A 12825-nucleotide genomic window follows, 5' to 3' on the forward strand; every position below is an offset into this window, starting at 1 on the left:
ATTATAACTCTCATGGACGTTTTTAAAGGGGATCAGAAAGTTGAAACCTGATAGCTCTCCATAAAAGCTGACCAGGCCTGGGCATTACCAAGGACATTTTAATAGCAATAGGCAAATGGAATTATTTCAACTTCAAAGAGACAACTCAGAAGAAGTATATTCACCATACCTGGTGACAGACGTAACAAAAAGAGGAAAGACGCCCAAGAAAGATTATGTTCCCTTACCTCTACAACTACATTTGCTTTGCAACGTAATCTTTATTAAAATGAATACTTAGGTATCTGCTTCCAAATGGAAAGACAAAAACAAAATGGTTCAAGCTAAACATGTTAAGAATATATTTGGATGCCAAGTTTTTTGAAAAGACGTTTCACTGGAGGCTATTACAATTAATTGGTTGAGACTTTGGCCAAGCTCTCTGTGGGTACTGCCGGTTTTCACAATGTACGGTTCTGGAACAGCACGACGATGTTGTATATTTCTAAACATAGAAACCTCCAGACAAAGTCCCCGTGGAAAAATACTAACCACCAATCTGTGATAAAAATCTCTTCTTTGGCCTCTTCCATTGCATTGGCCACATCTTCAAAATATCCTTTGGCATTAACATACCTGAAAGACAAGTTTTTCATTTCGTTTTTTTTTTTTTCACAACAACAAAAATAAGTAAAATAAATATATCCTTTTGTAGAGCAAAACATGGAAGCCACTGCCTAGAGCCTCCTCATAATCACCAGTTTGCTTTGTGTAACTACAAAACAAGAATTGAAAATCCCACCTTCCATTTGCTATGTAGGGAGGACTGTCAGTAAAAGAAATAAGAAACTAGATGCTTCTCTGCTTAGAGAACAATAAATTAATTGGTCTCAGCATCATACGGGGTCAGACGAATTCTCCTACCCTGCTGAACTCACACATGGTTGCTCTTCTGAGACTAAAACCAGACCAGTTTCCAATTCATGGAAAACAGGCTAAGCATGATTTTATTTACAAGAAATATCTAGCAAGTAAATTCTCTTTCCTCAATTGTGGCTAATGACTTAAATAAACCTTCCATTTGCATCAGTAAGAAAATGTGTAGCCACAACTAGAAGGACCCACAACTAAAAATATACAACTATGTGCCGGGGGGCTTTGGGAGAAAAAAGGAAAAAATAATAATAATTTAAAAAATGTGTAAAGTTGACTTTTAAAATCAAACTTCAAAATCTAAAGCTAGCTACCCAAAGCTTGATGTAAAAAAAATCTTAAAAACAAAAATTGGAAAACTAACCTATGCTCAGATATAGTCCTACAAAGAGAGGCTCTTTTCAAAGATAATGCATAATATCTCTTTACAGCTTTGAACATTGATTCCAGGTGAATTTAGACCACAATAATATGAAAAGCCACAACTGCTTTGACAGTCTCAAAGCAAACAGATCTTACCATTTCGCTAAAGTGTTCTCTTGGATAGCAGCGTATGACCCAAATCGATGCTCTCTGAGAAAGTTGGTGGCGTGTTTCTGGATGAATTCTTCTATAGCGCCTGCCCACCACCGAGCATGTCTATAGCTATTGCATTTTAAAATAAGTGTCCTTCAAAGAAAAGCCAAATGTGGGAAAGAATGGTCACTCTGTGTTCAGTTTCCTCAAACAACTTTAGAGATTAAACATGCCTTGCTTTGTTTCGATACTCTAGCAAACAAGAGTTGAAAAATTTAGGCAAAGAGTATCTTACTGATATCAAAAAGAAGACTTCTAAAAATTTTTGGCAAGATTTAAAAATATATTTAATGCAGCAAAAATAAATTTTCGGGTTATTTATTCACTCATTCACTCATGCAAACATGTGTGAAGGTACTTACCGTAGGCCTAGAGCTGTGCTAGGCTGTGAGGAGGACACTGAAAGATAAGTGGAGGTCCTGCGTCTAAGGGTTAGTTAGAGAGTTGTTGGCTCCAGTAGAGGATATATTCCTTAGTACCGCCTGGTGTCCATTCCCTCAGCTTCTGAAACATCATCCTGACTGTGTTTTAGGGGAGCGAGCCCTCCCTTTTCTGAGTCCACCAAAGCCGAGCACAATGGCGTATTCCAGCCCCATGACCCCAAAGACTGGTTCCGGGATCTGTTACGGCAACCAGTGAGAATTGTGGCCTGATTTCTACGGCCCTCCAGAAAACCGAAATGCAGTACCAGGAGGAAGGTGTAATGGCAGCATCTTTGCATTTTTAACAACTGATCTTGAACCTTCTACCGTCAGAGAAGATCAGGAAGTTCTGAATCTTTTTACACACACACACAGGCAAATGTATATTAGTAAGCGTATATATATATATATATATATATATATATACATATCTCTGTCAGTCAATGTGAGTAAAGAAAGAAATGTATATATTTGTATACATGAGGCTGAACTTTATAGAAACAAATGTAATGTATATATAGAGAAATAGACATACATACTGCATAACTACAATCTTCCAGAAGGAAACATATATCAACACACACACACTCACTAATAAAATCTACAGTAAATGTACACTTGAGTATTCTTTCAAGGTATCTTTCTTAAAATCTGTGTGTAAACAGAATTTTTGTAAATCAAATCACTTTGTAAGTATTTTGTTAATTAAAGGATATCAATTTATAAAGTAAAATTTATTTTTTAAAAATGGGAACTATCACTCCTTAATTTATCTTTTTGGTAAATTGGTATTATTGAGTAGTCAATTTTATTAAAATAGGCGTATATCAACACAGAGAATGGTTTATTCTGACTGCTGCAAATAGGATATCCTATTCTTAAAAATATATACAAGGAAAAAGTAGTTTCGTTACTTTTGATTGAGGATGAGTTCTAAATGACAACTGTCTAACATTTAAATTATTTCACCTCCTTCTTCACTTAAGGTTGGGAGAAAAACTTTGTTTTTAAGAGATTTTTGTAGGAACTCTTTTAAAAATATTTGAAATTTCTACCTTGAAAGATTATCAATTCGGAGTCCATATTTCGTCTCTGTGTCTTTCCTCCCCACCTTAATTCTGAATTCTTTATCTACCAGCAGGACGGAGGCAATAGCACCGCTGTCTGGCTTCATATACAATAAAAAGGAATCTTTCACTATCAACCACCTGTAAGAAGATAATAATTATTTTTAAAGGTGTATTGAATTACTGAAACAAAAAGAACAAATTAAGACAAGTCTGAGGTAAACACTCTTAGCAGGTGATAGACATAATTTTATTTTTTACAGGGGAGATTTATTTTTTAAAAATCACTATGAAACAAACAAATAAAAATCCAAAATCTTTCTATTATGTTTTTCTAAGAAGTACTGGCACCAAGCAATTCAAAATAACTCAAACACTAACGGCAAAGCCTGGAAGAACGTCCCTGGTATCGGCAGGTAGCACTTGTGGGAGGTAGAGAAGGCCCCCCAGCTGGTGGAAGAATGGAATGAGCTGCTGTTTGCTAAAATAAACTCTCATAAAAGAGGCAAGTAAGTCTTTCAGTAAGTAAAATCCCCCCTTAAAAAATCCAGGAAGCATCTAACAAGCCACATCATCTGTTGTTCATTTCAAATTATGTGTGGTTTTAAGGACCATTAATAAATGGCACTCAATGGGATATGGCCTCTCAAAAGGATATTTCCATTCAATTCAATCTATATTTATAAGCTTCCTAATGGAAAAGTACAGTGATAAGCGAGGACTTAGGGCAGAGCTGGAAATAGCACAAAGATAAATCACACATCTTCTCAAAGGAGCTCACTAGGCTGGTGGGGCACAAACAATGACTCTAGGTTGAATGGGATAGGTACTAGAAGGGAAAAGCAAAGAGTGATGGGTGGAAGGAGGAAGGAGTCCTTAGCTCTGACTAAGAGAACGAGCTAGTGACAGTCTCCCGGAGAGGTGGTGTCTGGCGAGGCCAGGAAGGATCCCATCAAGCGGAACCTCGTACTTGGGAGGTCAAGGTGCACATCCCACGGGGAGGGAAGAGTCAGCAGAGGCCCTACGGTGTGGAAATGCTGCATGTGTTGGGAGAAAGGTTAGTGAGGCCAGGTCTCAGGGACTGTAGTTAGGCAAAACGGGCAAAGGCCACATCGAGGAGGGTCTGAAGGCCATGCACAGGACGCTGAGTTTCTATCACAGAACCAGTATTTCTCAAACTTGCCTGATCATCAGAATCTCTTGAAATGCTTCTTAAAAATAATAGACTCCTAGGCCCCACCACGGATTCATTAAAAAGGGCTGACAATCTGTGTTTTTAACAAAAAAACAAAGTTGTTTACTAATTAAGGGAATCCTCGTGCCCTGGTAAGGTAATAGAAGGATAATATCATTGGAACAATGTTTTAGAAACAAACGTAGGAAGGAGAAAGGGGGATGTTGTGTGGCAGGTTAGCAGGCTACTGCAATAATATAGAACAGCTCTTCTCACACTTTACTGTGAACATGCATCATCTGGGATCCTGTTAAAATGCGGACTCTGCATTTCTAACAAGCTCACGGGCCATGCTCACGCTAGGACCACACTTTGAGCAGAAAGGATGTCGATGTTAGGCATGACATTGACAGTGGGAACACAAAGGGGGAAAGGATGGGATCAACTTAAAGTGAATACAAATGCCAGCTCTGTGATGCTGCATCTAACACCACATATTCAGATTCACCTGCGACTGTGTAGTGATGAAATGCATGAGCTGATAACTGAATACAGTAACAATGGGCATCTTCCATCACATATTAGATAAAATGAAGCACTTGATTGGATAGGTAAGGCCAGAACACCTGAACATAAGTTAAGTAATACTGTAAATGTAACATAAGAAGTCAGCATTTAAAAGAAATCCATAATAAATCTGTACTGAAATTGCTAGCCGCATTATGTTTTAGTGGCTTTATAATTTGGGATTTAATGTAGACAAATCCACATTGATTTCTACACAGTTCCATTTCATTCATTTGTTTTTCAAAATATAGGCTGTCTCCTTCCCAGTAAAAGGGAATGGGATGGATTTAGGATAAGTTACAGGAAAGGACATACATGTGATATAGTTAATAAAGGGAAAACATCCAGGTCACAGAAAGCAAACACTGAACCGCCACACTAATATAACTATGGTGCTGGTATGCCAATGTGAGTCTGAGTTCCTGGTTTTTCTTATCAAATGAATAAATTAAAGAAATAAAGAGGTCTCCCCCCAAAAAAAACTAAATTCCAAAGGAAATTTCTCATTTAGGACCTAACATAAGGCAACTGAACGATATAATGGATAACAGTCTCAATAATTTTCAGCAAATGCAGAAATCACACATTTTATAAGAATTCTCCTAACACTGCTTAAGATAAATGCCAAGGCCACGACATCAAATGGTAACTCAGTGATTCTGATGCGGCTGAGTTTTGAGTCCAGACATGTAGCTGCCTGTTGATAAAACTCAGGCTAAAGGCTAAAAGAGATCAGATGGATGAGATATCTGCTAAAGGTCCTTCTTTAGCTGCAGTCCCTTCTCCCAGCTTGGCTTTTGATGCAAGCTAGAGAGCCGACGGCGTGGCACGGGCCCAGAGCACTATGTGTGCTATGTTCCTGACTGGGAAGGAGGCATAGGTTTTTAAAACCACAGCTGGCAGGTTTACCAATCTGAGAATAAAGTCAAACATAGCAGACTTGTGAACTTGACTGCCTAGAAGTCAAGGATACCTGAATGGTGTCAGAGCCAGCGCTGGCCAGAGCTCCATACCAGAGACAACAGTGTGGGATGACAATGGGATGACCCCTACCCAGGTGTACCAGCTCCCATCATTGCCATTACAAAGCAAATCTCAGCGAGGCTCCTGAGAGCACAGCTCGTTGCATAACCACCAGGGCCAAGGGCTGCAAAACATGTCCTCAGGAAGAGGCCACCAGGCACCAATGTGCACATGTGCCCTGCACCAGGACACCTGCTGAAGGAGGGCTGCACCATCGTCAGGAATTGGCACTTTCTCTCATTCACAGAGAGATTCCAAATAGGCCCTAAACAGCCTTGTTCAGCAATGAAATGATATGGCTGGGTGTGTTGCACGGTCAGGGCACTGCTCAACTCTGGGGGTGCCATTCACGTGGCATCCTAATGAATGGTTCTCCCCTGCCCCTCCGAGATGTGGCAGCCTGGAAATTCAGAATTGTTTAGTAGTGACAGTTGGATTTTGAAAGCTGAATGCAAAAGATAATGGTTTCTGTTTTGACAATGATGAGTTGTTCTCTCTAATAGTCATTAGATAGGGTAAATTGATTCTTGGCCTTTATTTAAAGCTCCTCTTAATTATGCCATTCATTAGAACTCTTCTGATTTCTTCCTTTCTCTCTTTTGTCAATAGTTTTTTTTTCTTTAACAGGAGGATATGTATCAAGAAAGGAATCCAATGCATCAACCAGCCTTCCGGGAGTCGGCACCAGCTACACAGGAATTAAGCATCTGCCTTCAAGTCAGCTCCCTGGGCTCCAATCCAGCTCTGCTACTTGCCCCACTGTGTGAATCTGGGCAACTGAGCCTGAGGGCTAAATCTAGACAATGAGGGTAACAGCAATGCCCAGCTCAGAAGAGTTTGTGAGGATTAACTGAGATGATTCATGTACATGTCTTAGCACGGTGCCTGGCACCAATAAATAGGAGCTGTTATGAATATTCTTGTTCTAAACAAGGTGAGACTACGGTCTGTTCTAACGAGATGCTTCCAGCACATGAGCCCACATGAGCTGGCCATCACATTCTCAGCCTCATCTCCTACTGTTATCTCCCATCACCTTGGCCTGGCTGTGCCTCAGTCTTGCCAAACTTGTTCTTTGGGCCTCTATGTTTCCTATTCCTCTGCCTACTAATTGTTTTTTCCAAATCCTCCTATGGGTGGTCCCTTCCTGTCAGTCAACATTCTGCTTAAACGTCCCTCCCCAGAGAGGTCCTCCCTGGCTACCAGATCTAAAAAAGCTGTCCCCACACCCCTCACCCTCCACTCCATCATGTTTAGTTTCTTCATAGCATTTATCACTGGCTAGAAGTATTTTTTTGCTTGCTTGTCGTCTGTCTCCTTCACTAGAAAGTAAGACCCATGAGAGCAGGGAGTGTGTCTGTCATGTCCACTGGCATCTTCCTAGAGCCTGGAATAATCTGTAGCAGCCCAGAGCAAGCTAACAGGCAAAGCAACCCTCTCTCCTAAATGATGGTACACGATGGGTCCCAGAGAGTAAGTGAAATCATTTAGGCATCGTCACTGTCTACCAATTTAAATTCTTGGTATAGCTTGTCAAAATTGCCTTTAGCGAAGCTATTTTAAAGTGGAGTTGGAGGCCTTTCCAGAGAAACTGCTTTGCTGTCTTGAACCTCGGACTGGGCCAAAACGGCAACTGTTTTACAAGCAATTGTTTGAGAAGTCAGCAGGAGAACAGACACCACGAAGACTGAGGATCATAGACTTTCTGAAGATAGAATCAATAGTCAATCAATGTTTAGCCAAGACTAGCTCTCTGCCTGCAACTCCAATTAAAATTCTTTGTAATACAACCTCTCTTCTTTGCCTTTAAAAGCCCCGACATTTACTCCCTAGGGGGGCAATATTTGGGTTCCCACCTGAATCTGTGGCCCCGAAATAGCAATTTTTTGATCCCAAATAAACACTTTGCCTCTTAAACTGGTTTCTGTTTTTGTACGTTGACATATGGTGCCAGAAAGTGGGACATGGAGCGATCTCACCTTTGCAGACCAGCATCCCCTGGAAACGGGTTTCATACCCTGTGTGTGCTCATCCACTTCCATGGACAACTCACTCCTCTGATCATGGGACCTTTCAGGCTTGAACCTCCCTCCCTTTTGGTGAGGTCTTTGCCTTTCTTTGGGATTCTGGGGCAATAGCCCAATCTGGGGTCAAGTGACCAGGAGACGAGTGTCTCTTAGCCGGCTCACAGCTATCGCCATCTGGAAAGGTTTCTCTGTTTAAGTTGGCTACAGTTGTTGCCATTTGAGGTTGTGTTCCCTATCTGGTGAGTACTCAAATCCTGTCTTTTGTATTGTTTGTCCAAACAGCTGTTTGGGCCAGTGGGCCAGAAGCACAGGGAATAACCTGGGGCTTGCAACTGGCACCTCTTTGTCTGATCATGCTTTAACATGGGAATTTCATCTTCTAAAAGTTCCCAACCTCCCTTGGGAACTCCACTTGGGTTTATATTTAAGAACTATGGTCCTTCTTCCTGTAAATTTTTGTTCCGGTGGACCAAAAATACAAAAGATGATCTGAAATTACAGTGGCCACTTTGGGGCTCTTTTGAGCTTCCAAAACTTGTCTTTTTTGCACACTAGACTTGAGAACTGCAGATTTAAGACCAGAACTACGATCTTTAATTTCTAAAGAATCAAGCGTGCCACCTTCTAGCACACTTGCTTAAAAACTATGGTCCCAGAAGCTGTTAAATATTTACAAAGAATAGCAAAATCTTACTAAGCTTGTTTCATGCCCTGAGAGCTTGGATTAGTAAATATCAGGTTGGGGGCCCCAAAATATGTTGAATAGAAATGTGGGTTGCACCCATTTTCAGCCAAATATTGCTGGGCAGAAATGAAGGTTAAATTCCGTTGGTGGCTAGGGTCCTAGCAAACCGCTGCCAGCCTCAGGGGAATTACATTGGCCATTAGAAGGAACACTCCAATGGGATAAGATCATTCAAGAAGTGCACGTAAAAACAAAGGCTTCCAAATTCCAAAATAGCCTTATTGAAAGTTTCATTACAAAAAGCTAATGAAACATTAAGATATAAGAGGTACCTAAAAGAAAAGACTATACAAAAGTCTGTTAAGTTAATGGCTTTACAGACACCCCTATCTACCTTTGAAGGAGGGCCCTGTATGGGCCCCTCCCAGAGTTAATGAGACTCTGAGAGATTTTCTGGTAAACTGCTAGGTTTTTCCCTTAAATGGTCAAAGGGAAACTAAAATTAAAAATTAATGGAGCTGTTTAGTGCTGCCATAAACATTTCCTGTTTGTCCTGGCTGAAACCTGATATTTGAAAGGATTTTGTAACTTATGATCAGAAATTTGGCCAAATTAGAAGCTGATACCCAGTGCCTGGCAGAAAATCTTTTTTCTAAGCTTTCCCTCTACTAAGCTAAAATAAAACTATGTAGTGAAAGAAACAAATTAAGGATAATGTAATTGGATGGCTATGTCAGTCCTTGATAAGAAACTTACGTCCCCTGTTTATCTCAGAAAACTTGTAACCTCCCAAGGAACTGTTATCTAGACTATCCCTGATTCCTAAGAGTGAAGGAAAAAAAAGGAAGAAAGAAGATTTTGGAGATATAGACTGCTATGGAGGCACCCTTGCCCAAAAATCTGAGGAATATTTTAAAAACAGAGGCTATAAGATCTCTGTTTTCGTCTCATGTATGTGTCTATTATGTATGTTATAAATACATGATATTTTTCTACCTCCAGATGGTATTGTCAAGACTAGTTGATAAGAGAGCTCTATTTAATTGGCTTAAAAACAAACAAGTGCTATGTAAAATCTCAAAAGAAATAGACCAGAAACTAACCCAAATGTTTTTCCAGTCAATAGATAAAGAATCATCTTTGGTAAATAAAAGCTCATTTGAGTTTGTTGGTTTGATTGAAATAGGCAAGTCATCAGAGTTATCAGCAATGGACATGATACAGACATGCAGCCTTTATTCCACCTGGGTTTATTAGTCAAATGAGCTCATGTTATCTCTGTTACAAAACTTGTCAGCTATAAAAACAAAAGATTAGAATGATCGCTGACTTTGTCTAATGTCTCATGAAGTTTTTGTAGGCAATCTAAACATAGTTATTGGGAACAAGAGAACTAAATAGATGTAAGCAAGATAAAAGTTTTTAGGTGAACTTTTTTGTTATGGAATATGTACTTAAAAATAATTTCAAAACCTTTTGGTAACTTGAAAGCTTAGAATTAAGGTTTCTTTCTAAATTAAGTAAAATGATAAAAATTTATTGAGTATCTAGATGATTTTCAAATAAGATAAAATATTAGACATGAATAACTAAACATAGGTTTATCTACCTTTTCTTCTCATTAAAGATGTTTGGGTATATTAGTAAACACGTCTTGTGCCACATTAAAAAAATCTTATGTGGGCCATCCCCAGTAGCCTGGTCGTTAAGTTTGATGTGCTCTACTTTGGTGGCCCAGGTTCAGTTCCCCAGCACAGAACTACACTGCTGGTCAGTGGCCATGCTGTGGTGGTGGCCCACATACAAGATAGAGGAAGATTTGCAAGAGATGTTAGCTCAGGGCAAATCTTTCTCAAGCAAAAACAAGAGGAGGATTTGTGACAGATGTTAGAGTAAATCTTCCTCAGGAAAAAAAAAATTTATGGTATGAGAAAATATGTTTTCAGTAAAGAAGGTATAAGGAATGGAGATTTTTTGTTGTTGTTGTTTTCCTAAGAAAGTAAATTTGTCCCAAAGTAAAATGTTATGTGAAAGAGGAAAGGACAAACATTGAATGTTAAAAAGAAAGTTATAGAAAATTTGTGGAAGAGGAACCATAAGAAGAGTTTTATGCATGGTCAAGTTGGCTAAGATTGGAATAAATTTAATTAAGTAAATGAGTTTTAATATCAAAAGTTAACTGGGGCAAAATTAGAATTTGGTTTTCTCTCTCTCTTTTTAAAAAAATTTTTTAAGGAAGATTAGCCCTGAGCTAACATCCATTGTCAATCCTCCTCTTTTTGCTCAGGAAGACTGGCCCTGAGCTAACATCCGTGCCCGTCTCCCTCTACTTTATAAGTAGGATGCCTGCCACAGCATGGCCTGAGAAGCGGTGTGTAGGTCTGCACCTGGGATCCGAACTGGTGAACCCCAGGCCACTGAAGCAGAACTTGAGAACTTAACTGCTGTGCCACTGGGCTGGCCCCTGGTTTTCTCTCTCTTAAAAGGACAGATTTTTTTCTACTCTTGATAAAGAGATTCTGAAAGGTTTTTTCTTTATTTTTAAGTCAGTCTATCTAAAAGGCAAGGATGCTATATTTTGTCAAAATAATTGCCTATGTTCAAAAAGCTGAGGTCTCTGGGCCAGCCCAGTGGCATAGTGTTTAAGTTCATGTGCTCCACTTCAGTGGCCCAGGATTCGCAGGTTCGGATCCTGGGCGCAGACCTAGCACCGCTCGTCAAGCCATGCTATGGCAGTGTCCCACATAAAGTAGAGAAAGATTGGCACAGTTGTTAGCTCAGCAACAATCTTCCTTAAGCAAAAAGAGTAAGATTGGCAACAGATGTTAGCTCAGGGCCAATCTTTCTCCGCCCCCCACAAAAAAAAGAAAGAAAAAAAAGCTGAGGTCTCTCTATTAAGAGAGTTAAGGTTTTTTAACTGTTTAACTCTCTGTGTTTGCCTTTAACATCTTCTGTTGTCACTTTGGTTAAATGGATAACCAAGTATTGTTTCACAGTGACCTATAATCTTATTTGACCAAGTGTTTTAAAACCTTTTGATATTTTTGACAAACTTCCCAAAATTAAAATCCTTCATAAAATCTTTTTTTTTTTGACCTGAAGTAACTGAGAATTTCCAGTGGGCCCTAGGACTTATCAAAGAATTTGTTCTCTCTTCTTATAAAAAGGGAAATATTAAACTAACTAGTTTATTTGATATGTTAAATTACATGGGAAGCATTGTCAAATAAGTGATGCTAAATCTCCTTTTTGGATCTCCTTGTAGTCACATGCTATTAATATAAATGTTGTAAAAATTGTATGAAATTTTTAAAAATCTGGTATGTCCTGGTATAATGTTATCAGTCATAATTCTAGTTATCTTAAAATGCTGTATGTCACAGAAATAACCAAATTCCTTTGTCAATTGCATTGAAATCAAATCTTTAACCATGCCATTTTAAGTCTTTTGTCATTTACAGACAGTTATTTGTTTTACTCTATGATGCTTTTGCAAATATGCTTCATCTTCAGTCAGATTCATGGAAAGGCTTGTGACACGCTAGAATACAGGCTTCTGATAAACTCTCAGATCATAAAGCTGAGCTGCATAATAAATTACAGAACTCTAACGGACAGACTGATGGCTTCATAGAACTGCCAGCAAAAGGTCCAGAACAAATATTAGTCACATGGGACTACACAAACCGAGGCGGGTGCTCGAATGTTTTGTTTTCACAGATTTACAGAAATCTCTTCTCTTAGGCTATCAACAATTTGGTAAGATATACCTTTGTGAACAAAGCTGAAACATTTACTTTTTCTTTCTACCTGATCCCTCTAGAATTCAGAAACCCTCAGGAACTGCCTCCTGGTTCAGGTCCATTCACCAATTTGGACTCAGAGTTTTGTTTATTATTATAGGAATTCTCACTATTGTAAAACTTTGCCTCTTCTGCATAGCTCGATGTTATAAAAACACCACTCAGATAATGGTCCCTCAGTGCTTTAAAATGATTGCTAAGGCTTAGGAGCCATCACCTGAGAAACGTCAAGGAACTACAGACACTATTTGCCCTTAAAGGAACTTGACGGTAAGGCTTTCCTCTGCCCTGGTCCTCTTGCTGTTCAAATGTGGCTGAAGACTCTTAAGGAAACCACTTTCCCTCCTACGTGGACACGATGTACCAGCAGTGAGCCTTCCTGGTGATGAGGGACCAAAAATGCTTTGATGGCTGCTCAGCAATGCTTTCTAACAGTCGATCAGCAATGTTTTCAAATGGTTGATCAGAATGCTTTCAAAGAAGGGTCTCAATCAAAAGGGAGAAACGTCAAAATTGACTAGAGTGGAGCCATTTTAAAATGGAGTTGGAGCCGGCTTTCCAGAGACACT

General features: G+C 39.3%; 1 protein-coding gene across 5 annotated transcripts in view; it reads right to left on the reverse strand.

The window, feature by feature from the left end:
* PLD1 (phospholipase D1) overlaps nucleotides 1-12825 on the reverse strand; it is a 201844-nt gene that overhangs the window by 94270 nt on the left and 94749 nt on the right. For all 5 annotated transcript variants that reach the window (XM_008512881.2, XM_008512879.2, XM_070583129.1 and 2 more), the window contains exons 9-11: nucleotides 2966-3118; nucleotides 1432-1581; nucleotides 532-615 (exon numbers count right to left, since the gene is read on the reverse strand). In XM_008512881.2, coding sequence (XP_008511103.1) covers nucleotides 532-615; nucleotides 1432-1581; nucleotides 2966-3118 — 387 coding nt within the window. The remainder of the gene's footprint in view (nucleotides 1-531; nucleotides 616-1431; nucleotides 1582-2965; nucleotides 3119-12825) is intronic.

This window comes from Equus przewalskii, chromosome 18 (genome assembly GCF_037783145.1).
Source record: "Equus przewalskii isolate Varuska chromosome 18, EquPr2, whole genome shotgun sequence".
In the NCBI taxonomy this organism is placed as follows: domain Eukaryota; kingdom Metazoa; phylum Chordata; class Mammalia; order Perissodactyla; family Equidae; genus Equus; species Equus przewalskii.